This window comes from Canis aureus, chromosome X, assembly GCF_053574225.1.
Source record: "Canis aureus isolate CA01 chromosome X, VMU_Caureus_v.1.0, whole genome shotgun sequence".
Classification (NCBI taxonomy): domain Eukaryota; kingdom Metazoa; phylum Chordata; class Mammalia; order Carnivora; family Canidae; genus Canis; species Canis aureus.
In genome coordinates this window covers 108306113-108331886 of record NC_135649.1, presented here as the reverse complement: position 1 = coordinate 108331886, position 25774 = coordinate 108306113, and the positions used below count along the sequence as shown (strand labels likewise).

Sequence of the window (25774 nt, the reverse complement as noted above, 5' to 3'; positions counted from 1 at the left end):
TTTTAAGATTTTATTTTCAAGTAATTTCTACATCCAACACGAGGCTCAAACTTACAAATCTGAGATCAAGACCCAGCCAGGTGCCCCAAATTTTACTATTCTTATTTCACTAGTGTTGGTAACTCATTAAGTGTCAACATGTTTTTTTAAGCTCCTCTATCTATTCCCAAACCTATTCCTGCCTTCCTAATGCCTTCAAGTCCCAACTCAGTACTCTAATGGAGTTGGTAGTATTTTCCAAACCTGTGTGATGATCAGAATCACCTAAGATTCCTGGTAATGATACATTACCAGGTCTTATCCCAAACTGAATCAGAAATTCAGAAGCCCCATGGCCCCATGGCATTTCTTTCTCTTTTTTTTTAAGATTTTATTTATTTATTCATGAGAGACACAGGCAGAGACACAGGCAGAGGGAGAACCAGGCTCCATGCAAGAAGCCCGATGTGGGACTTCATCCCGGTACTCCAGGATCATGCCCTGAGCCGAAGGCAGGCGCCAAACCGCTGAGCCACCCAGCGATCCCCATGGCATTTCATTTCATTTTTTAAACAGGCACTTTAGATGATTCCTGTGATTAGACAAGTCTGGGAAATCACAATGTAGAGAAAACATCTTCGGCTTTGGAATCCAACATATTAAGCTTCAAAACCTGACTTTGCCCTTTATTATAGGTGTGATTTTGGGCAAGTTACTTAACATGAGCCTCAGTTTTCTAATCTATAAGATTTGGATACTAGTTATGCTGGAGGTTGTGGTAAAGCCCAGTGTCTTTGAGTGTTCAATGTTAGCTTCTCTTTCCTCCTGCTCGCCTTGCCAGAGGAAATGACAAATACAAATATGTGAGGGGATTCTGAGGAGTCTCTTATCTTAATGGGACCACTTCCATTTTGAAGGCTAAAAATTTTAGTACTAGGTAACTCTTTAATGCATTACTTGGGTTAGCTAATTTAAGAGTCTCAGGAATAAGTCTAATGATTTCTTCTGGTTTCCAGAGGCTTAATGGAGCCCTCCTATCTAAAACAGAAAAACCATGATGAAGGGCTTTAAAAGCCCAAGCTTTTGTTATGTGACTGTGGCAAAATGACCTGAATCTGTTTCCTCATTGATAAAAACAAGTGGTGCTTGAATGTTTGCTGACCTGAACCCAATATATGTCACCAATAATGTAATGGTTAACAATCACTTAAAGTTAGATACAGTCTTATCAACATTCTTATGAACAAAAAGAAGACCGCAATAACTTGTACGTAGTAAAATGAAACAGAATGGGATTTACTCAAATACACAATAAATCAGAGCTTAACATCCAAGCAAAATTCCTATTTGTGTTTTATTAACTGTATCTTAATACAAAGTGTTTTAGACAAGCTTGGAGTTGAATTTACTTAGGAAATAATAATCCAAATTACTCATTAAAAATGTGTATGCGTATTTAAAAATTACCATAAGTATATATAAACACAACCTGGCATCAGGGTTTACTTCTGAAAAAACAGTCAAAGTTTCTAATTATAGCTCCATGATTAATTCTAGCTGCACATATATTAAGTATATTAAGATAATGCTATGCTATTATCACCATCAATAAGTTCATTTTACTAAAAATTGTTAGTATTAATTGTTCAGATAAACTATAAAATAACTAAAAGAAGCCTAAGAAACTTTTAAAAAACTAAACATCTGGGAACATTCAAGACAGAATGTTATCCTCAATTCTTAAAAAATAAACAAGAAGGAAAAAAACAAGCCTTAACTCTTAAAGTAATTTAAAGAACAATAGCTTTTCTTCCAATTTATTCAAATTATTCTTTAATGCAACTAATTTTTAAATTTACTTCCTGCCCTTTGCTTATTATGTTAATTTCCAAAAATTTAATATTTACTACTTTGAATGAGATTTTTTCCATTACCATTTCTACCTAGAAAAGCTATTTATTGATTTCTGAATATATTTTTGCATAATACCACCTTATTAGACTATCAGTTTTAAAGAACCTTTTTAGTGACTTCCTTAGATTAAGTAGATGACTATAACATCTATGAATAGTAATTTTTTACTATTCTTTTGAATACTCTGATTTTCTTGACTAATTGTATTAGCAAACTCTTCTAGAGTATAAAATAGAGGTGAAAACAGCAGGCAGTTTTAATGAGATTGACTTAGTATGTCCCCATCAAGCATGACACTGGCTATTGGTCTGAGACTGTTTTTAAAGTCTCACATTAAAGACACCATTTTAATCCCATTTTACTGTTTTTAATTGAGAACAGACATTGAATTTTATCTAGTGCGGACTTTTTTTTAACTTTTAAGTAAAAAATGATTATAGATTCATAGGAGGTTGCAAAAGTAAAAGAGAGGTCCCATATACCTTTAATCCAGTGGTCACATCTTACATAACTTCCTGTCAAAACAAGGAAATTTATACTAGTACAAAGCCCAGACCTTATTCAGATTTCAATGGTTTTACAGGTTCTCATGTGTGTGTTCTATCCAATTTATCACATTATAGATTCCTGTGTTTACACCACTTATAAAGATACTAAACACTTAGTTCATCACCACCAGGATCTTATGTGCTCCCCCTTTATAACCACACCCACCTCCCTCCTGCTCTCTTTCTAACCCTGGTCTTGTCACCATTCTATAATTTTGTCATTTCAAGAATGTTTTGTTAATGGAATCACACAATATGTAACTTTACCCACTGAGTATGAATTCTCTTGAGATTCATCCAGATTGTTACATGTATCAATAATACATTCCTTTTAAGTTGCTGAGTAGCATTCCAGTGTGGATGTACCACAACTTATTTAACCATTCACCTACTGAATGACATTTGGTTTCTAAATTTTGGACATTACAAAATAGAGCTGCTATAAAAATTTGTGTACAGACATCAGTGTGAACATTACTTTTCATTTCTCTGGGATCAATGCCTTACATTTCTCTGGGATCAATGCCTTAGAGTATGACTGTTGGGTCATACGGTAAGTTTATGCTTAGTTTTAAAAGAAAGAGCCGAGCTATTTTCCAGAAAGGCTGTATCATTTTATACCCCCACTAGCAACGCATGAAATCTACAATGTCCACATCCTCACCAACATTCAGTATTCCCACTATTTTTTATTTTGGCTCTTCCAAAAGTCAAGGACTCATACCTCATGATGATTTTAATTTCCCTGATAGCTAACCATGCTGATATCTTTTCATATGCTTATTTGCTATCTATATATCCTCTTTGGTGAAATACCTATTCATCTCTTTTGTCAGATTTCTAAATGGATTGTTTGCCTTAAGTTACTGTTTAGAGTTCTTTATATAGTCTAAATACAAGCCCTGTCTCAGATACAGGTTTGCAAATATTTTTACCCATTCTGTAACCTACTTGTCTTTCCATTGCCTTAACAGGGTTGTTTTCATAGAGCAAATGTTTTGAATTTTGATAAAGTCTAATTTTTTTCTTTTATGGATAGTGTTTTTGGTGTTTGGTCTAAGAATTCTTCATTTAGCCCAATATCCTGAAGAGTTTCTTTGAGGTTTAAATTCTAAAAGTTTTATATTTTACATTTAAATCCATGATATTTTCCTGTTTGAGTTTTTTTGTGTGTGCATCTTTTTAGCAGACGTTTTCTCCTATTTTTTATTTTAAATCTACTACAGTTAACATACAGTGTTATATTAGTTTCAGGCATACAGTATAGTGATTCAACAATTCTACACGTTACTCGTTGCTCATCAAGGTAAGTATACTGTTAATTCCCCCATGATACATTTTCAATTAGTTTTTGTATAAGGTGTGAGGTTGAGGTGTTGCTTCACCCACGGATATGTAGTTGTTCCAAGCACCACTGCTGAAAAGCCCATTTATCCTTCTTCCATTGAATTGCTTTTGCATCTTTGATAAAAATCAACTGGCTGTACTTGTATGGGTCTATTTGTGTTCTATATTGAATTCACAACCCTGAGATCAAGACCTGAGCTGAGATCAAGAGTCAGACACTCAAAATGACTGAGCCATCCAGGCACCCCTCTGCGTTTATACCACAAAATACTACAGTTTTGATTACTGAAGCTATATAGTAAGTCTTAAAATTGGATCCTTCCACTTTATTTCTATATTAGATATTTTAGTTCCTTTATCTTTCCATATAACTTTCAGAATAAGCTCGTGTTAAACCTTTAGAAGAATTTGGGGAGAACTGACATCTTTAATATGTTGAGTCTTCAATCTATGAACACAGTACCCTTTCCATAGATTTTGACCTTTGATTTCTTTTATTGGCACTTTTAGTTTCAGCATACACATCCTATACATGTTTTGTTAGTTTTACACCTAAGTATTTTTTTTGAGCAATTACAAATGGTACTATGTTTTTCATTTCAGTTTTCATACATTCATTGCCAATATACAGAAATATAATTTATTCTTTTATTCTGTTCTTGTATCATATAACTTTTCTGAACTCATTTCTAGTTTTATGTAGATCGCTTGGGATTTACAAAATCACTTGTAAAAGTCTTATTTCTTCCTTTCCAATCTGTATGTCTTTTATTATTTCCTTTTCTTGCCTATTACACTGTTCAGAACTTCCAGGACTATGTTGAATAGCAGTAGTGAGAATGGACATTCTTGTCTTGTTCCTGATATTAAGGGGAAAGCATTCAGTCTTTCACCATTAAGTATGATGTGGGTTTTTTCTTTGTGTGTGTGTGTGTGTGTGTGTGTGTGTAAATATTCTTTAGCAAACTGATAAAGAATTCTTAGTTTGATGAGTTTTTACTATGAATGTTTAATTCAGTTTAATGCATTTTCTGCACTATCAATATAATGTGATTTTTCTTCCTTTTTAATATGGTGGACTATACGGACTGATTTTTTAAATACTGAACCAATCTTATATCCTTGGAATAAAATCCATTTCATCACAGTGTATAGTTCTTTTCATATGTTGCTTGATTTCTTTTGCTAGCATTTTGGGGATTCTGTGTTCACGTTCTTGAGGGATACTGGTCTATAGCTTTCTTTTCTGTACTGTCTTTAGGTCCTGGTTTCAGGACAATATTGGCCTCATAAAATGAATTATGAAGTATTTCCTCTTCTATTTTCTGGAAAAGACTGTGTATAATTCATATTGTTCCTTTACTCTTGATATTCCAGATCCTTCTTCTAAAATTTCCTTTCTGCTTGAAGAACTACCTGTGGTCATTCTTTCAGGATCTGCTATAGACAAATTCTCCTAGCCTTTCTTCATCTGAGACTGTTTTGAATGTACCTTCATTCCTGAATGATGTTTTTGCTGGGAATAGAATTCTGGGCTGATCTTTTTCTTTCAGCACTTGAAAAATGGTGCATTTCATCCTGGCTTCCATGGTTTCTAATGTAGGATCTGTTGTCATTTGAATCATTGTTCCCTTATATGTAGTAGCTCATTTCTCTTTAGCTGTATTCAAGATTCTCTGCTTTACTTTTAGTTTAAGCATTTTTTTAAAAATTGTGGTAAAATACAACATAAAATTTACCATCTTACTTTTTAGTGTACAGTTCAGTGTGTTAAATATATTTACACTGTTGTGCCACCAATATCCAAAACATTTTCATCTTGCAAAATTGAAACTCCATACCCATTAAACACGCTCTCATTTCCAAAGGCCTGATTCTGATTTGTCTGGGCATGGATTACTTTGGGTTTATCTTGTTTGGGGTTCAGTCAGTTTCTGCATCTGTAGATTTTGTCTCTTGCCAAATTGGGCAAGTATAGGCCATTATTTCTTCAGGTCCACTCTTTTTCTCCACTTTCTGGGACTATGACGACATGGATGTTAAATCTCTTGTTAATGTTCCCCAGGCTCCTAGGACTTTTTTTTTTTTTTTAATCGGCTCACTTTTCTCTGTTGTTCAAATTAGGTAATCTCTGTTGCTCTATCTTCAAATTTACGTTTTCCTGTTATCTTCACTTTTCTATTAAGCCCATGTATTGTTTATTTCAGGTACTGTATCTTTCAGCTCTAAAGTTTCCATATTCTGCTTTATATCTTTTGTTTTTCTAAGATAATTTTTTTTAACTTGATTCAAATGTGTTTGTGATTGCTCATGGAAGCATTTTTATGATGGCTGCTTTAAAAACCTTGTCAGATAACTGCAACATCTGAAGCATCTTGGTGTTAGCATCTGTTGACTTTTTTCTCATTCATGTTGTGATTTTCTTGGTTTTTAGTACAGTGATCTTTAATTGCATAATGGACATCTTGGAGATAAAACTCTTGATCCTATTTAATCATTTTTTAGCAGGCAGTCTACTAGTTGAGATGTAGTATAAGGGCAGGGTGAATGTGTATGTTCAGCTTCCTGCTGGGCCCCACTGACACCACCCTGGTAAAAGTGGAGCAAGGACTCTTGCTTTTCTGAACAGGAGTGAGATGGAAGTTCAGCTCCATTCTTGGTACCAGTAAAAGTGGGGTACCACACCATTGCATTGCCTCTGAGTAGGGGTACAAGCTCAGTTCCCTGATGGATCACACTGACAACAGGGAGACAGCAGAGGGGCACCTGGGTGGCTCAGTGGTTTTGTATCTGCCTTTGGCTTGGGTTGTGATCCCAGGGTCCTGGGATTGAGCTCTGTATCAGGCTCCCCACAGGGAGCCTGCTTCTCTCTCTACCTATGTCTCTGCCTCTCTCCGTGTCTCTCATGAATAAATAAATAAAATCTTTAAAAAACAAAAGAAAGAAAGAAAAAAAGCAGAGGCTGACTCACACTGCTTTTTGCTGTAAGGTAGAATGGAAAGTTCAACTTCCTTAAGGGCCCAGCTAACAGGGAAGGGAAGAGGGGGAAGTAGAGTGCCAACCAGCCCTGCCATCCACCATTTTGTTCTGCCTTGTAGATGCCAGATGGAGGAGGGGGCTCAGCTACCCACTGGGCCCCAATGACATCAGGAAAGAAGGGAAGCAGAGTTGACTAGTCCACGTCCAACCACCTTGTTGATTTTAGATGAAGGTGTAGGCTCAGGGCAGGAGTGGGGACTACCCCTGCCTAATACCACCTTGTTAAATCTCATTGCTTCCAGATTGGGGTGGAGGCTCAACTGGCTCCTGGACCCCACTGATGGTACCTTAGTGAGAGAATCACTTCCTTCTGCAGGTAGTGGGATGGAGGGGGGACAGTGAGGGAAAATCAAATTCCTGACCAACCTGCCAAAACCACCCAGCAGGGGGAATCAAAGTGCTGTCTGCTTTTGCTAGGCAGGGAATGAGAGTTTAGGTCCTTGATCTGCCCAGCCAACATCACTGAGTGGAGGAATTCAAGCACTGCCACTTGCTTCTTTGGAGTAGGGTGGGATTTTTCTGGGGGTGTTTGGCTGCAGTAGGGCGGGGACTGCCAAAAAGATTTACTATTGTTAGGCTACCCTTTCCCCGATTCACTTGGCTAAAGAGAACAGGCTTTTCTTGGAGCCCCTTTTGTCTGTGCCTATTGGTGATTCAGGTCAGAGGCTTTTACAGGACCTGTCCAAGATATACGGGAGGCAATAAAAATAACCCAAGGAACTCACTATTTGTGTCATTCTTTGAGTCTCAAAGTCTGTAGGCAGTCTGCCTTCTTGTTTCCACCTTTCAGAGTGTTCCTGTACTTGAGGTGTTATGTTTAAGGGTTTTAGTTGTAAAAGAGGACCTAAGAGGAATGGGATTCCTTCAACTTGGGAGAACCAGAAATCTCCTCTAAGTGATTTTCATGTTGAAAATAACATTTATTTGCTTTGTGTGTGTATGTGTGTTTTAAAAGGAACTTTATTAGGTGTCGGGGTAATAATATTTACTTTCTAATCTTCCACATTATGCTTAAAAATGCACTATGGAAAACTGCTGTAACATTATAGATCATAATTTTCTTCTGAAGTTCCAATTATATCTATTTGTAACATTCCTGGCTAATTTAGCTTGCTTCATGTTATTTAACTGCCTGTCCACCTCAGTACTTTTAAACTATAATATTCCAAAGGAAATAATCATATTTCATTCATCATTACCTAGTAATATCCTCAACACACTCAAACAGCCAAGGGGAAAAGTTCACTTTAAAATTCATTTATGGGGCGCCTGGGTGGCTTGGTTGAGCGTCTGCCGTCAGCTCAGGTCATGATCCCAGAGTCCTGGCGAGTCCCTGCTGAGCAGGGAGCCTGCTTCTTCCTCTCTCTCTCTGCCCCTACCCCCTGTTCATGCTATCTCTCACGTGCTCTTTCCCTCAAATAAAAAATAAATAAATTAAAAAAAAACTCCTTTATGAGCTCTTTTTAATAATCCAAAAGAAATCCTTTTTTTTAAAGTAGGCTCCATGCCCAATGTGGGGCTTGAACCCATGACCTTGAGATCAAGAGTCACATGTTCCACCACCAGCCAGCTAGGTACCCCAGGAAATCTTATTTTTAATTTGTCTGTGACATTTTTCTCTTTAAGTAACCTTCCTTACTGCTACCAACATCCATTGTAATAGTTATTCCTCTTGAATTATACCAATAACCAGGAGGAACTTGAAGGAAAGGAGGCAAGAAGGTTTTGTTTTGTATTTTCCTACTTCTTTAAATGAAACACCTGTACATCTCACTGAACCTAAGAAATGGATTCTTGGAAAAAAAATCATTTATCTATTGACTTATATTTAACTTTGGAGAGTCTAAACATACAGTTTTAATTGATCTTCAATTATTTCCTGTACTCTTGCTTTAAATAAGAAACTATAGAATAGTTTAACAACACTGAAGACTCTAATGAAAAATATCACTGCTTCAATAGTTGCTTTCTTGCCATAATTTTCTATAATTAACATTAACTCTTTGTTGTGTTCCTCTAGAAACTCTACTCTGGCTGGGAAAAGGGATGGTCCAGGTGATGAGGTAACATAAGATATCTCCAAAGAACATAGGGCTCTACTGATCCAGTTGGAAAACCAGAGTTCTAGGAAAAACTTTGAATTTATCACATATAAAAATAAAAAAAAACTTTTGAAAACACAGATTGAAACTAAGTTTTCTAAAGAACTATGTAGTCCCTGACTTATGATGGTTTGACTTATAATTTTTTGACTTTACAATGGTGCAAAAGTGATTTAACGTCATCTAGTAGAAACCACAATGAATTTTTATCTTTTGCCTGGCTAGCAATAGGTGGTATGATACTCTCTCATGATGCTGGGCAGTGGTAAGGAATAGCACTCTTAGTCAGCCATGTGATCATGAGGATAAACAACCAATACACTTAAAGTCATTCTGTTTTTCACTTTCAGTACAGTATTAAATAAATTACAAGAGCTAGTCAACACTTTGTTATAAAATAGGCTTTGTGTTAGAGGATTTTGCCCAACTCTAGGCTAATATAAGTGCTCTGAGCATGTTAAAGGTAAGGTAGGCTAAGCTGTGACACTCAGTATGTTAGGTGCATTAAATGCATTTCCAACTTATGATGGAACATAATCCTATTTAACTCCAGGAAGGTCTGTATACAATATAACATAGACAAGGATCTTCTATTAACAGCATTAATGCAAAAACTCCATTTAAGTCTCCAAATCAGTAAAAAATAAGCACAAGAATTAATTATGTATACAAATAGACAACAGGCACATGAAAAGACCCTTAACACCCTTGGTTATTAGGGAAATGCAAATCAAAACCACAATGAGATACCACTGCTCACATACTATGATGGCTATAATGAAAAAGACAGTAACAAGTGTTGATGAGGATAAGGAGAAACTAGAATCCTCATACACTGCTGGTGGGAATGTAAAATGGTTCAAGGAATTTGGAAAACAATTTGTTGGTAATTCAAAAATATTAAACATAGACTTACCATATGACACAGAAATTCCACTCATAGGTACATACCCAAGAGAATAAAAAACATATGTTCACATAAAAACTTAATACAAAATATTCATTGCAGCATTATTTACCATAGCCAAAAAGTGGAAACAACCCCAATGTCCACGAACTGATAAATGGATAAACAAAATGTGGTGTATCTATACAGTAAAATATTAGCCATAAAAATGAAGCACTGATACATGATATAACATGGATGAACTTTGAAAACATTGTTAAATGAATGAGGTCAGACACAAAGTCCACATATTATATGATTCCATTAATATGAAATGTCCAGAATAAGTAATCTACAGAGAAAGTAGATTACTGGTTGCCAGGGGCTGGGGGAAGGAAGGAATAGGGATGACTGCTAATGAGTATGGGATTTATTTTTGGGCTGATGAAAATGTTCTGGAATTAGATAGTGGTGATGGTTGCAGAACCTTGTGAATATACTAAAACCCACTGAATTGTATACAAGAGTGAATTTTGTGGTATGTAAATCATATCTCAATTTTAAAAATGATTAATTAAGGCTATTTAACCTAAACAGGAAAAAAAAACCACCAATGACCATGTAAACTTTAAGTTTCCTTTTTTTATACTGTAGCAAGATAACCGGTAACTTTTTCAGGTTGACTCAGATCCTATTTTCTGACACTTTGAGGGAGTGTCAAATAGATTTTTCTAAAGAGATGCAAATATAAAGAGGTAATGATTTAATAAGCAGCAATTCAAAAACAGAACACAGTTACCCAAGCACACACCTGAGGACTACTTTATGAAGACTGTTAACTAGTATCTGGACAGTCCCCTCCCCTTTTCCAAATACTATAGTTTTTGTTTCAAATGTTCACATGTAAGACACCTGTTTAGAAATCCCAAAACATTATGTCATACAATGTTACAAACCCCATTTCTCAGGCCAGGTCACAAAAACCTATTTAACCCACAATGTATTTGGAGAGTAGAATCGATTTCATTTTCTAACTCTACCTATACATTCCCATAAAAATATCTTCTCAGGCAAACCACAGAGAAGCTTTCTCCCCTGTAGGAGATTACATCTAGAATGAGTCACTCACCTACATGCTGTTCTCAACTCAAGCATGGCAGTTTAGCAGAAGATCAGTGAAATTTGCAATCTGAGACTAGGGTTTGATTCCTGCCTCCTCTACTAACTAGTTGTGCAACCATGAGCAGCTTATTCAACCTTTCCAGGCTTTAGCTTCCCTATCTGTAGGTTGAGAAGAATTATGTCTACCTCATTCAAGTTGATATAGACGGTGTCTAGTTACAGAGGACATTGAGTAAATGCTAATCTACAAGATGTATCAATCCACTTTTCCAGTATTAATTAGCACAGCATAGTTAACAAAATGCAACATTTTTTGATAGCTAAATTTCCCCAGTCCTTGGTGTTATCATTGAATGAGAAATGTCACTAGAAAGCTAGCAAAAGTGTAGAAAGTGCAGAATGGTGATTTGAGGGGCACATACCATGTAATAGGGTTTATAAAAATCTTCAGGGTAGGTGAAGAACAAAACAAAGCTGGTTAAACATAATTTGAAAAAGCATAGTAAATATTCTTTCATTTAGAAAAAGCTTTAGCAGGCAGCCCTGGTGGCGCGGCGGCGGTTTAGCGCCGCCTGCAGCCCGGGGTGTGATCCTGGAGTCCTGGGATCAAGTCCCATGTGGGACTCCCTGCACGGAGCCTGCTTCTCCCTCTGCCTGTGTCTCTGTCTCTCTCTCTCTCTCTGTCTCTCTCTCTCTGTCTGTATCTTTCATGAATAAATAAATAAATAAATAAAATCTTAAAAAAAAAAAGGAAACTAACGCACCACCACAGGCAAGATGGTGGTGGTGGTGTGGACTCTGACGACACCTAGCTCAGAGAAAAAAATTGTACAAAAAAAAAGAAAAAAGAAAGAAAGAAAAAGCTTTAGCCTATTAATTTCAAAATACAAATAACAAAGCAAAGCTGAAAAACACCAGTATAGGAAAAAAAGTTCAATTTGTACTAATCCTATAATCTAGAACTGTGCTGTTGAATGTGGCAGCCAATAGCCACAGGTGACTATTTAAATTTAAAATAGTTCAAATTAAATTTAAAGTTCAGTTCCTCAGCCACACTAGCCACATTTCAAGTGCTCCATAGCCATGTGTGGCTGGTAGCTACTGAACAATGATGATCTAGAAGTTATGGGTTTTTTTTTAAGTTAATCTTTACTATTATTTTATCTTATTTTCAGGCTCCTAAATGTAAAAAATTAGAATATCTGAAGTTTTTAGTATAGATTCTACAAGATTTCTGGAGAGTTTTCTACCAAAACATTATATGTGAGACACACTTCAATCTATTATGTCAAAATCATCTTTTGCTTCAGGCTATCAATTTAACATCTGCTTCTAACACATATCAAATGACTGAACCAAGTTTCCTATAACAAGCTTTGTGGACCACAGGATTAGAGGCAAGCTCACAGAAATCTAGATGACCAGGTCAAGTTTGAAGATGAGATCATCATTATACAGAAGATTATAAAAATCAATTTACATGGTGGATTAAACATAACTAGTTTTTAAGGTATGTAATATACCATGGGTATATTAGTGAATATTGGGAAGCCTGACAAGTTATGCTACTGCTGTAATTCTATTTATACTAATAAAGGAAAAGAATGATAGGAAGTATAAAAGCGCTTTTGGATTTACACACAAATATAGGGTAGCTAACAGTCAGGAAACTAGCACTATTTCATGGGGAAAAAAACCCTCCAAAGACCATGTGGAGACTTGACTCCAGGTGGGGCAGTAGGCTAGCTTTCTGTTTTGTAGGCCTGTTCTTTAGTTTATTCACATTCCTTTCTAGTTGATACTTTCCAGAAAGGAAGGTAAATACGCAGAATAGGTAATGCCAGTAATTGAGCCATTTGGTCACTCTATGTTGAAGCATAAAACACTGTTATTAATAGGTAGTATGTCCAAACACCCTTGGCCCCAGAGGTATGTGTATACAATGAGCAGAGATCACAAAAACGGTGAGGATGCTCTTTTACATTATTTGGTAAGCTGTGAGTGTAAACTGTTTTTTAAGATGGAGTAACAAGGTTCCCAAGTTAAAAATGACTATCAAAATATCAGTAATCCTAGATATTTTCTAGTAACTGTGAGTTAGAAGCGATTAATTTAAAAAGAAGAGTGGGAGAGATAGGCAGATTGATGGCAACATAAAGTTTCCAAATGATAAAAGAGTTTTTAAAAATAATGAATTTGAGATATAAATTACAGAGCAAGTCAATGTACAGGCCACTTAACAGAGGCAATTAGCTTGATATTAAGGTAGAATATGACCATTAATTTTCAGAATATGGGATAAAAAGTTTAAGTTATTTTAAATTTTCATTTAAATCATATTTAGGGGGATCCCTGGGTGGCGCAGCGGATTAGCGCCTGCCTTTGGCCCAGGGTGCGATCCTGGAGACCCGGGATCGAATCCCACGTCGGGCTCCCAGTGCATGGAGCCTGCTTCTCCCTCTGCCTGTGTCTCTGCCTCTCTCTCTCTCTCTCTCTCTCTCTCTCTATCATAAATAAATAAAAATTAAAAAAAAAATAAATCATATTTAGGGGCACCTGGGTGGCTCAGTTGGTTAAGCGTCTGCCTTCAGCTCAAGTCATGATCCCAGAGTCCTGGGATCCAGCCCTCTTGTTGGGCTCCCTGCTCAGTGGGGAGTCTGTTTCTCCCTTATCCTCTGCCCCTTCCCTCTCCCCCCAGTTCATGCTCTCTCTTGTTCTGCTGTCTCTCAAATAAATGTTAAAAAAATAAATTTTTATATTTAAATGTCTAGTCCATTATAAGATGGAGAATTGGGGGATCCCTGGGTGGCTCAGCGGTTTGGTGCCTGCCTTTGGCCCAGGGCATGATCCTGGAGTTCCGGGATCAAGTCCCACATCCGGCTCCCTGCATGGAGCCTGCTTTTCCCTCTGCTTGGGTCTCTGCCTCTCTCTCTCTCTCTGTCTCTCATGAATAAATAAATAAAATCTTAAAAAAAAGATGGAGAATTGTACAATTTAAAAGATTTCAATTCAAAATGAAAAACTCTTGACATAAAAAAAAGCTTTGATACAATTAAACATAACAGCTCATTTGCAGGCAATACTGGATCATGTTACTATAGTTATCAGTGTCCAAACTGTTCTGCAAAGCACTTGTGTCCTTTGAGACTTCAATAGATGGTTGAAAAAAAGGGTTTTGACATGAAGTCTCAAATGATGTGGGCTATATCTTTTTTGCAGATTCAGCATGTACAAATATCATCTTAAAAGTTCTAAGAAGTTATGAGGTAAAGACATTGGCCAAATACTATTTACCTCTATAACTGCCACATGTATTTGATTATGTTACACTCCTTTGTTTCGTTTTTGTTTTTGCATGACAGAGATGGTTGCTGGGGCATAGATACATCTTTAACATTTCCAGAGACTTCTCAGTTAAAAATACTGTATATCATATTTCAAGTTCTTTAAGTACAAATACCACATAAAAGACCAAATCCAAAGGATTTTATTTCTAGACAGGAAAACCCAGTTACTTGTGGCATATTCAAATAACCAAAACAAATGTATTTAGAGTAATGGGGAGGGAGGTGTGACATATTAATTTCTGTCCCTAAAAGTGAAATTAATAGGACTTATCCTAAAATATAAAAAGGTGTGCACATTTTGTTTTGGTATATTTTAGAGAAAGTAAGTTAAAATTCTACTTATTAACACTATATATTGACTTTATCCATGTCTTCAAGGACATACTTCCTTCAAGAAGTTGACATCTAGGATACACCAGCTTTCACCAATCGTAAGACACTATCATGTGTAAAATATACTATTATATATCCCTAAGGGGAAAGAAACACTGCAAATTAAACAATCGCATGCCATGGACTGTGAGATGCCTTCCAATTTGACCAATGTCGAAATGTGAACATTAACTTTGCTTTCTTCCTTCTTCCACACATATTCTTCAAACGTTCTTTGTCTTTCCCCTTTAAAGATGATATTGAAGAGGGGAACAATATAAAAAGGGACAGATTCAAGAGATTCGCATTTACCTTATCCTTATAATTATATTCAGATATAATAATGGCTGTTTAAACAGATCAATCAAACAAATCACTTTTAATTGTTCTGCTTGATTCAGAAAAAATTACCCCAGAGGAAAAACACAGAACTTCCTCACACAATTCTGTTAGACAGATTCATTATATTATTTATTAGACACTTAAACCATGCACTGAACCACATACTTTATATATATTATCATTTCACTTAATTCTCACCACAACCCTATGAGGTAGGTATTATTTCATCCCTATCTTACAGATTAGAATGTTGAAGCATAGAGACATTAACCAATTTGCATAAGATCACTAAATTATTAAGTGGCAGAGCCAGGACTCAAACCCAGGTCTTTATGGCTCCAACACTTTGCCATACATCCAAATTATCTTACAAAGTACCTTCTAAATTTTAAGGAGGTAAGTAAAACTGAAATATTGAATTGCTAGTAACTAATGTGTTGGCTTAAAATAGGCCAAATGTATAAAATAATAGTTGTCTTAAATGGATACATTTTATCCTCAATCTGTTTCAGAAAACTAACATTTACAGTTGTTTTATCTTTGTTTTTATGCTACTTGGTATTAAATTGATAAGCTGGAATATGTGAGATCTGCTAATTGTTCCAGATTAGTGACACAGGAAACTAGCAAATCTGAAGTGGGGTAGAAGAAGACATTTAATGCCAAATATAAAACTGCAGTTGGTTGTTTTTATTTTCTATTATGTGAATTGGGGAATTGCATGTATAATATAGATTTGCACAATTGCATTCCAATGCTTTAAAACTTGTTATCCATCAAAACACATAAACAACTGAGCTCTATAACACTCATGCATTACCAAGGGACCACCAAAATGTCACTGTTGTACACTGTAATCTGGATCACTGGGTCTAAAGCATCCAGTCTGCACTGGGAAACTGGCGCCCTTGACATCACCCAACATTCACAGCCTGCTATATCACATGTCCCTGAGTACGGAACTCTAGAGCAAATCTTGTCAATGATCACAATGATATGAATTTTTTAGTGTGTGATAAATTTTTAAAAAAATCTTTACAATTCTGCAATTCAGACTTTCGATAAATGATCTACTATATTTTTTTATCTATAATTTACCAATTATCATGTCCTTGGTCAAGAGTGCACATCCCAATTATGCCAGTCTCCTTAAATAAAAATAGGATATACTCATTTTAATTTCCAGAAACATACTAAAGAAAAGGCAAAGTCTGCCTATACTTGTTTCTTTAGGTTTATCTCTTTATCTTAAAATTTAAATGTACCAAAGAAGTTTCACATTTTGGATCAATCCAATTAGTATAGGAAGAGCTGCAAAAAAAGCAAACTTTCCTAAATTTTAGTTGAACAAAAACTGACATCTTATAATATCATAATCACTGAAAACAATGAAGTGCTCAGTAATGTGTCACAGTTACTATTGACAGTTGACATGTAACAATACCTGTCCTCTCCTCAGATCTTCACTTGGGGGAAAGAAAAAAACCTGAAAGGTGATAGAAATGAAACAGGAAAAGGAAAAGAAACTTAATAAAACATTTTTCAAAATCAATGATCATACTTCAATAGAATGTATTTCCCTACAGATAAAAATAAGAAACCTAATATCAATATAGTAGAAATACTCCAGAATCCAATACAATCTTTGAAGATAAAAATGGATGCACATTCACTGAAGATGGTTTCCAACACAAGGGTCTCATTTTTTATAAAGAAAATATTTATATAATTAATATTTTAATGCATTATGGGTACTTGCTATTTAAAACAATTCAAGGTGGCTATTTTTATACAGCACATTTCTATAAAGCAAAAATAACCTTAAGTATATTAAGGCTAAATTAATTAAAATTGTTCTTATTTACATTTACATTTACTATCATTTATCCTTTATTGAAAACTTAGAAAAAGTGTCACTTTAGGTCAGGCTTATGATCTAGTAAATGTTATCTCTGACAGCAGTGGCAAGGAATTTACAGAATAGTCACAATTCCTTGATATCTGTCTCCTAAACCGTCAGACACTCAAAAACATACTAGCATCTTTAAATAACTCACTAAAGAGTTGTGAATTCACCTAGACTATTTAGGACACTATTTTGTTTTTAATCTTGTACTAACCTTGACTGCTTACATAGTACTTCCTTTATTATCCTAAATTTGCTTCTTTAAACATTTGGCCTAGTTCTAGCCTATCATGTTATGACCCATGTTTGAGTTAACCACAAGGGTTTTTTTGTTTTGAGCACCATGAGACCCATGTGAGGTCTTAAAAGCAGGAAGGCTATGTAAAGGAATGAAGAAACTGCCTTGTATTTTCGGTGAGGTACTAAGGTTTTTAAGATTGCTCATATTTCAATGTAAGATTAAAATGATTAGAACAGAAGTAACATTGATAATCACCCTATTCCTGACCATCATAATTCACTCAGTGGATGTCTATTGGATTCATAATATACATGTGCCAGGCACTGTGTTAAGTGCTGAGAATACAAAGGAAAAAAAGGCTCTCCTTTCAAGATTTTACAATCTACTAGGAATCAGACCACAAATGTAAATCTCTATAGAGACCAACCCTGACACCTTTTAGCCCAGAAAGAAAAAATTTCGATGAATTTACTCAAGTAAATATCTTTCAAAAAATGACTTTATTCTGGTAAAATATAATTACTTTCTATTAAGAACTTACTGGGGGAGGAGATGGCATAATAGCAGACATAATATTAAGTTCAATATTAGACTTCTGAATGAAAATTCTCAACCTTTTCCTTGCTGGCTTCAATTTCCAAAATTGTATCAGAAGTAATTTACTTGAAACAGATGAACCACCAAAGGCAACAAAATATCTAAAGGCCATTAAAAAATCTTTAAAAAATTAATCTAGGCAACTCCAGCTCCCTGTGACATATCTTATGCCAGAATATCAAGAAAATTCTTTGAAAATGGCAAGTTGTGGAATCCTATCTGCCAGGTTCTGGAAACCATGACAGTAACTGAAATAACTAGGCTTTAACAAGTGCGATCGCTTATAATACCGTAACTGTTTCTGAAAAATACATGACCTCCAACTACTGGCTTATTTATTTATACCCTGAATTTTTCCACAAAGGATCTGAAGCAGCTACCTTAATATAAAGCAAAGCACATGAATTATACCCACTCGGCTTTGAGTTATGGCTCTGTCGTTTACTATTTATAATCTTTGTGCCCTTAACTTCAGATATTCCGTTTCTTAATCTGTAATAATGAGGATCACAACCCTACTCTGTTGGGTCATAGGAAGGATAAAATGAAATAGCATGTACCACAGTATCTGGCATATAGTAAGTGCTAAATAAATATCAGTTTTGTGCCTTCCTTATCCAAATGTATGCTATGTAGAAAAAAGATAAGGTGGAATTTTAAATGATTTTTTAACACATTGATACGTGCCAAGCAGAAATGTGGACTGATTATGAGTTGCAAATGTTACCGTTTGCATGTAACAATCAGGCTCAAAGCAATTCAATTTCTTTTCACAAGGTCAGCACTTTGAGAACATATTTTATAAAGCTTTTAGCTATATTACTCAATGCAAATAAATCTGAAGGAAAAAATGAATGAAAAGAGTCTGTTTGCATACTAATTTCCATACTATCCATTCAAAGGATGATAAAACATTTTAAATTCAATTTCCTTATAATACATCGATAGTATTAAACAGGCTAACAAAAATTTAAATGTAATCCTGCTAGTCTTAAAAACGTGATTTCCTTTTTAAAAATATTTAGAAAACATCTATCAATATCTTTTCCATTGAAGAGCAGCGTTTAGCTTAGATTTTAAAAATATGATCCAAGTCACAAAATACTAAGTACCAGCCGTAAGCACTATTACAACTCTGCTCACGTTAAGGAGAGCAAGTAAACATTTTATACAGCAGTGGGTGGAGGTGACTAGGAAAAAATTGAAAAGCAATTTGAACTGACTCCCCTCCCCCTCCATTATACCCGAGAATGCAAGTGTCCCGCATCTCAGATCAAACTGAGCCTCGGTCTTACTGACGTAACCAGTAACCCTATCCACCTCTCACACTGCGGAGGCCGGCAGGGCAGCGGCTGCCGCCAAGTACACCACTCATCAGAGCCTGCCCCATTCCACCCCCGCGTTTCAGTCATGCTTTCCAGAAATGGGGTCACTCACTAACTATTACACACACGCAGGCTATCATCCTGTAATCCCCCAAAGTCCGCTGCGGGGATAGAAGATAGCAAAAAGTCAAGAAGGGAGAATCACAGACGTGCCACCATCAGGAATTGATTTTCCACTTCGGAGAGGAGCGCTGATGCCCTGGAATGGGTCTTGTCTGGATTATTTTCGCAGACCCCGAGTTGGTTCTGGGACAGGGACGGCTGCGAAAGCTCGATGCTAGGCTGTGTCCGGGGAAATTGTTTTGCCGTGTTTGGGTATATTGTTTTGGGTTTTTGGCACTCGGTTAGGTGTCTCAGGGACCGTCATCGAATAGATCCCGGGCGAAGAAAACCTGAAAGCCCTTTAGGGCGGCTAATGATCGCCTTGAACATCACCCTCTCACCTCCATGGACAGGAAACTCAAGTTAAAGCTCCTAGGGACTGGGGTCCTCGAGCTCAGCGACCTCAGAAATGGGGGAGGGGGGTGGATCTCAGGCTTCCACTTTCTCCTTTGCACCAGCAGAAACCGCTGCGGCAGACAGACTGGGGGGAAGGCAAAAACCCTTGGCTGTCCTGTACCCCTTACCCGAAGCCCCCACAGGTCGCCAGTCCTGCCTTGGGCCGTTCTGGCCCCTGCGCGCCCGACTCACAGCACCAACTCCCTCCCCTGGCCGGACTCGGGAGTCCCTGCTTCCCAGCGAACCCAATCCATACCCCTCCCTTACACTCCAAAGTCGCCAGGGTCCAGGGAAGCCCCCAAGCAGGCAGGGCCAAACTTCCCAACTCCTCTTCGGCCCCCGCTCCGCTTCCCGGTCCCCCCACGCAAAGTTGATTAAAATCAGCTTCTTGCAAAGCCCCAGCGCCCACTCCAAACCCTACGCGCCACCACACCACAGCCCCCCGAGCGAGGGCGGGGAGGTGAGGGTGCGGGTGGAAGAGAAGGGCAAATAGACCAACCCCAACTACCCAAACCGGAATCCCAGACCGAGGGGAGACGCGAGCAGCAGAGGAAGGGGCCAAGTGGCCAGCTCCAGGGAGGGGAGCTGGCCGGCGGGGGCGAGGGGAGGGGCGCGCCAGCCCCCGGCCGCCCGGCGGCACTCACCTCAGCGCTGTCGGACGGGCTCTCCACAGCCATCTTCTGCCACGGGTCCGCCAGCTGCGCCAGCGGCATCTTCCCCCCCGGCCCGCCGCCTTCACCGCCTCCTCCCTCCCCGCCCGCCCCGCGGCCGGCCCCGCTCTGTCGCCGCCCGAGCCCCACGACAGCAGCAGCGGCGGCGGCAGCAGCAGCAGCACCAGCGCCGGCTGCCCGGGAGAGGGCTCGGCGCCGACACCGACCCTCGAACGCCGCGCGCCTGGCTGGAGATGTCCGCGCGCCGAGCGAGAGCCTCGCGCCGCTGCCGGGCACCGGGTCTCGCCCCTTTCTTCCTCTCCTCCTTCCGCCGCCGGGACTACAGCTCCGCCCCCCCCGCCGGTTCCCGCGCCCGCTCCCAGCAGAACAGCGGCGGCCGCGCGCTCCCCCACTTCCGCTCACAACATGGCGCCTAAGCGATACCTGTCTCTCAGAGCGAGGCTCGGCCGCCGCCGCCACCGCCGCGCGCACCCGGGGGCGGGGCTTGGGAAGACACGCCCCCGGCCGCCGCGCTTCGCTCCTCCCTCCTTCCTCGCCCCAACCTCAGCTTCTGGGCCTCGCCTACTTTCAGGAAGGGCGAGCCGGAGAGATCTGGGGGCGTCGGCGGGCGGCAGGGGAAAGAAAAGGGGAAGGGCAATGAAAGCTAAAGGCTGGGAGCCCTAGGCTAAGGGTCCGAGCAGGTCGGAGGCTACTTAAGGATGTAGAGAACAGTGGTCTCCGCCTAGCTGGGGAGGGAGGTGGGCGAGGCACAGTGGGCGCAGTCGGGTGTCAAGGACCCGGGGAGTGAGTGGGTGTCTTTTCGGTCTGACTCCTCAGTGGGTGTTTGTGGGGAGCATAGTGTCTATGGGCACATCCTTTAATGGGCCAGGATCCGCCCTATCCAGGCTCACACGCTGGGCACTCACCTGCCGCCCCCTCCTCCGTAACGTCCCCCAGGATGGGGACACGTAAGCTTTGTGCCCTGGAGCCCCCTGGAGGTTCGTCTCTCGATTTGATTCAAGGCTCTCCAAATCGAGGCAGTTGTGTTATATCTTTAATATTTGGAATTCATTTGTCTTGCTTGAGTCGCCCCCCACCCAAAGTCTGCAGAGCCCTCGGGCATGAACCTCGACTCTCAAAGTCCCCGCTCCCTGGTACCTAAATCTGCACGAGGAAAAAAAACAAGGAGGTTCCTTGAGGCTGCCCCACTCAGCAGAGGTTGGGGAATTATTTTAAAATATCTTGTTGGCAGGAGCCTGGGGTTCTTTGCTCCACTGTTGACTCTAAATAAAAGATTAGATTAAAAAATCAGGCTGGCCCAGGGTGGAGGAGAGAAAGCGAGGGAGGTCCTAACTCCTCCAGCCCAAGATAGGGAAGCCCTGGGTTAAGGAAAACCAATCCCCAGACGGCAACGGAATCCAAAAGGACTGAGAGTTTGTGGGAAGAGGCCTGGGCGTCGGGACTGAGTGTCGCTGGGGTGGGGGGGTGGGGGGTGCGGTTCCACCTCGTGTTCCCAACGCCAGGTGCCTAGCAGACTCCGTGCGCCTGGGCAAAATTCTGTAAAAGTCGCTGGGCTGAGTGGAAAGCTACTGCAGCCACTGGCCAACCCTCTCTACGAGAAGGAAAAAAAGTAAAGGGAAATCTCCGGGAAGGCCAGTGCCTTCATCCCTTCAGGCCTGGGCCCAGGCGTCCCGGTCCTCCCACGCCCCGCGGCCACCTCGCGTCCCCCGCTGCGCTTCCGGTGCACGCCTTTTAACAGCTCGCTTTCATCATCCCGGGACCCAGACACCTGGAGAGCCCTTGTCTTCCTAAGGCAGGTGTGAGGTTGAGATTAGAGCCCCACTCCTGGCGGGCCAGGTCTGCGCGGGCGGTGCAAGGTTTCTCACTGGCCCCGAAGAAGGCAGGTGTTCGGATCTTTCTGCTGCCTTCGCCTGCACGCCCTCTGGCACAAGCTCGAGGCCCGGGAGCCTCGTGGCCACCAGAAGCGACTCCATCTGTTTAGGGGGCCCAAGGAGGTGGCCGGAAGTCCTCGCCGTGCGCCCTCTCTCGCAGCCTTGGACTCAGGGGGACAGCTCAGGGTTGAGCAACATCTGGGCAGGCTCAGCGTGGTCTGTGCGGCGGGGGGTGGGGAGGACTTAGCTCGTGATTGTGTCACCTCCCCCAACATGCTTGATTCTAGTGCTGCAAATCCAGTCTGGACCCAGACTCAGCTAATTTGGCAGCACGGTCTCCGTAATTCCGGAAGGTAAAACCAGTTCGCAGAAGTTTAAGAATAAGGAGTTGTGCGCTGCTTTATATTTATGTAGGAAGTGCCTAATTTTTCTTTCTTTCATTTACATTGCAAACCCATATTACCATTCCTTATAGCGAAAAGAAGTTGGTCAATTTGGTTAGTTTAAGGTAAATTGGTCCACCAAACTGATCAGTTATTACAACTGAGATTCTTGCTTGAGTAAAAACATACCTTGTATTTAAGGAGGCAGTTATTATGTGTCTAACACTAACCCGTGCGAATTATTCCACAGTAATAAATCAAGTTGTATACTGAAAAGTTGATTTCGGTATCAACTTTTATTCTTTTTACCTTGAAAACTAGAAGAATACTTCTAAAACGAAGTTACTGTGGCCGGTACTCATATTGCAGGAATTAAGAATGAAATGAACTGTTAATAATGTGCTGTCTACCACTAGCACAGCCGTCTTGCACATAGGATCAACTTGATAAGTATTTGTGAATTGATTTAGAAAAACACCATTCTCTTTCCTTTTGTCCAAAGAGAAATGTGAATTGTTGTTGTTGTTGTTGTTGTTAACCTTTTTTCATTTATTTCTTTTAAAATCCAAAAGTTGTGCAACCACTCTCTCTGGGTGGGATAATTTGAGAAAATCAAATGAACCTGGGGGATATTTCTTGTAGGTGGTGGTAAAAAGAGTTATTTGAACATAGAAGTTGATATTACCCTGAACAGGAGTACTTTTTGCTTTCCCGTTTAAGAAAGGAAAACTCTTAGTTATTCAAAGAAGCTGCCTCTAGAGATCACCCTGTGCAGGCTAATATGGTAGCTACTAGCCACACATGGCTCTTGAAATAATTAAAATAAGATTGGCTGGTCACAAATGAGATGTGCTGTAAGTGTAAAGTTCACACCAGATTTCACAAACTCAGTACAAAAAAAAAGAATATAAAGTAGTTCAGTAATAATTTTTCTATTGACTACATGTTGAAATAGTATTTTGAATATATTGAGTTAAATAAAATATTTTATTGAAATTAATTTCACCTGTTTCTTTTTATGTCTTCATATAGCTACTATACATTTTATATATGGGGCTTACTTGTCAAGATAAGCACTATAGTTCTAGAGGACAGCACTCCTTTAGAAGTTTCACATTGAGCCTTTTATGTCATAATATAATGTTAAGTGATATCCTCACATTCCACTGTCTTTTGGAGCTCCTTGGTACAAAACCAGCACAAAAGTCTGATTCTATGCCCCACCTCCTGCATAAATCTCCCACTCAGAACCAAAATATTGGAAAGTTATTACTTGAAACTACAGCAAAGGGAAACAGCAAACCTCAGTCGAAAATCTGGACTAGACTTCCAAGAAATCATTCCTGATGTATGACAAGACAACCAAATTTAACTTCCCCTGTCCCCAACAATTTCCTGCTATAATTACAACCTTTGTATAGAAGTTTAAATGGGCATTTACTTAACAAAATAACATTTGTTCAAAAAATGGAGTTCCATCAGTCTGGAAAAGTTACAAGATGACTAACTACAGATCGTGGCACAATCTCTTTCTTACACATATCCAAAATTCACTGCTCTATTACATATAGCTTTGTTACTACTATAGAAAACCCATAGAATGTAATCATCATCATCTCTCTGAAGAGTCTTTTTTCCCTTCACATTATCTGAAGCATATTTATTTTTCACAAAAAAGTAAAAAGTAATTGCTAGAGACTATGTCTTTACAGAGAGAAAGAAAGATAAAACTTAGGCTCAAATTTTATCTCACATAAGACAGTAATCAAACAAAATACATGGTGACATATCTTCCATGTATATGAATTTTGTGGGTTTTTAAAGTTCCCAAATAAAAATTAAGAATATTTTCTTCAGGGCAGCCCCGGTGGTGCAGCGGTTTGGCGCCGCCTACAGCCTGGGGTGTGATCCTGGAGACCTGGGATCGAGTCCCACGTCGGGCTCCCTGCATGGAGCCTGCTTCTCCCTCTGCCTGTGTCTCTGCCTCTCTCTGTGTCTATGAATAAATAAATAAATAATCTTTAAAAAAAAAAAAAAGAATATTTTCTTCATTGGGATGCCTGGGTGGTTTAGCGGTTGAGCCCCTGCCTTTGGCTCGGGGCGTGATCCGGGAGTCCTGGGATGGAGTCCCACATCTGGCTCCCTGCATGGAACCTGCTTCTCTCTCTGCCTATGTCTCTGCCTCTCTGTGTGTCTCTCATGAATAAATAAACAAAATCTTTTTTAAAAAAGAATATTTTCTTCATTGAGACACATCTCAAGAGACAACAGGAATTTCTACATCTATTTGAACATTTTAGTTGAGAAAATTCAAATGTTGGAAAATGTAAGGATCCTTTTTCTCTAGGTTCCCCTCCAGATATAAAGGCCAATGATTCTAGAGTTGCCTATGAGGAAAGATGGTAATAAAATCTATAAAGAACTAAGAGGAAGACATTCTATGATACAAATACTTGAATTGCTTCTTTAACATTCTTCTCAGTAAGGCAATATGGGATCATGATAAGAGCTGAGACAGGCCTGTGCCCAACTGCAGGTTCCTTTATGTCTCTAATCCTCAACTTGATGGCCTAGAACAGGGTCTGGAACATAGTAGTTGCTCAATAAATATTTGCAGACTAAGCTCTGTTTTCCTCATTTGAAAATAAGGTAATAATACATACATGGTAGGATTGATGGAAAGATTGAATGGAAACATCTGTAACACATTGAGCACAGCGCCTGCCCCATAGGGAACCACTCAATAAATGGAGGTATTGTTATCAACTTCAGAAAGGGAGTATTCCTGCATACATAATGTAATTTAAATGCTTCACTCAAAAGTTATTGTTGTGTAAGCATTTTATTATGGTATAATCTATTTCTTTAGTGCATTCTTGGATCACAAAAAATGATCTGGTGAGTAACTTCCTGTGGAATTCAAATAAAAGAGCATGTAGGGTAACTTACTGCTCTGTTTTCAAGCCACATGTGTTGAAATGCAAATGATTACAGGTCAGTTGCCTCATAGGCTATGATCAAAACTTTGTTTATGTAATGCTCAAAAGAAACTAACGAATGTATGATTCAAAGTTAACATTACCTGACTCATACTTATGTAGGGAAGATGGGAAGAACAGGGAAGTGTGGAGGAGAGGTCTGTGTCAGACATGCTTTAATGTTTTCCTTTATTGGTTTCCAAAATGCTTACTCCTTAGAGGTGTCATTTTGTTTCAGAGTTGTTT

General features: G+C 39.1%; 1 protein-coding gene across 8 annotated transcripts in view; it reads right to left on the bottom strand.

The window, feature by feature from the left end:
* RPS6KA3 (ribosomal protein S6 kinase A3) overlaps positions 1-20760 on the bottom strand; it is a 114403-nt gene extending 93643 nt beyond the window's left edge. For 4 of the 8 annotated variants that reach the window (XM_077888776.1, XM_077888772.1, XM_077888778.1 and 1 more), the window contains exon 1: positions 20270-20620. Coding sequence is in view for 3 of the 8 variants with exons in the window: in XM_077888771.1 (XP_077744897.1) it covers positions 20270-20338 (69 nt within the window). In the remaining 5 variants the exon portion in view is untranslated. Of the gene's footprint in view, positions 1-16442; positions 16485-20269; positions 20621-20719 lie in introns of those variants that run through there. The other 4 variants (XM_077888768.1, XM_077888770.1, XM_077888779.1 and 1 more) reach the window with 3 other exon arrangements.
* Positions 20761-25774: the final 5014 nt, after the last annotated feature.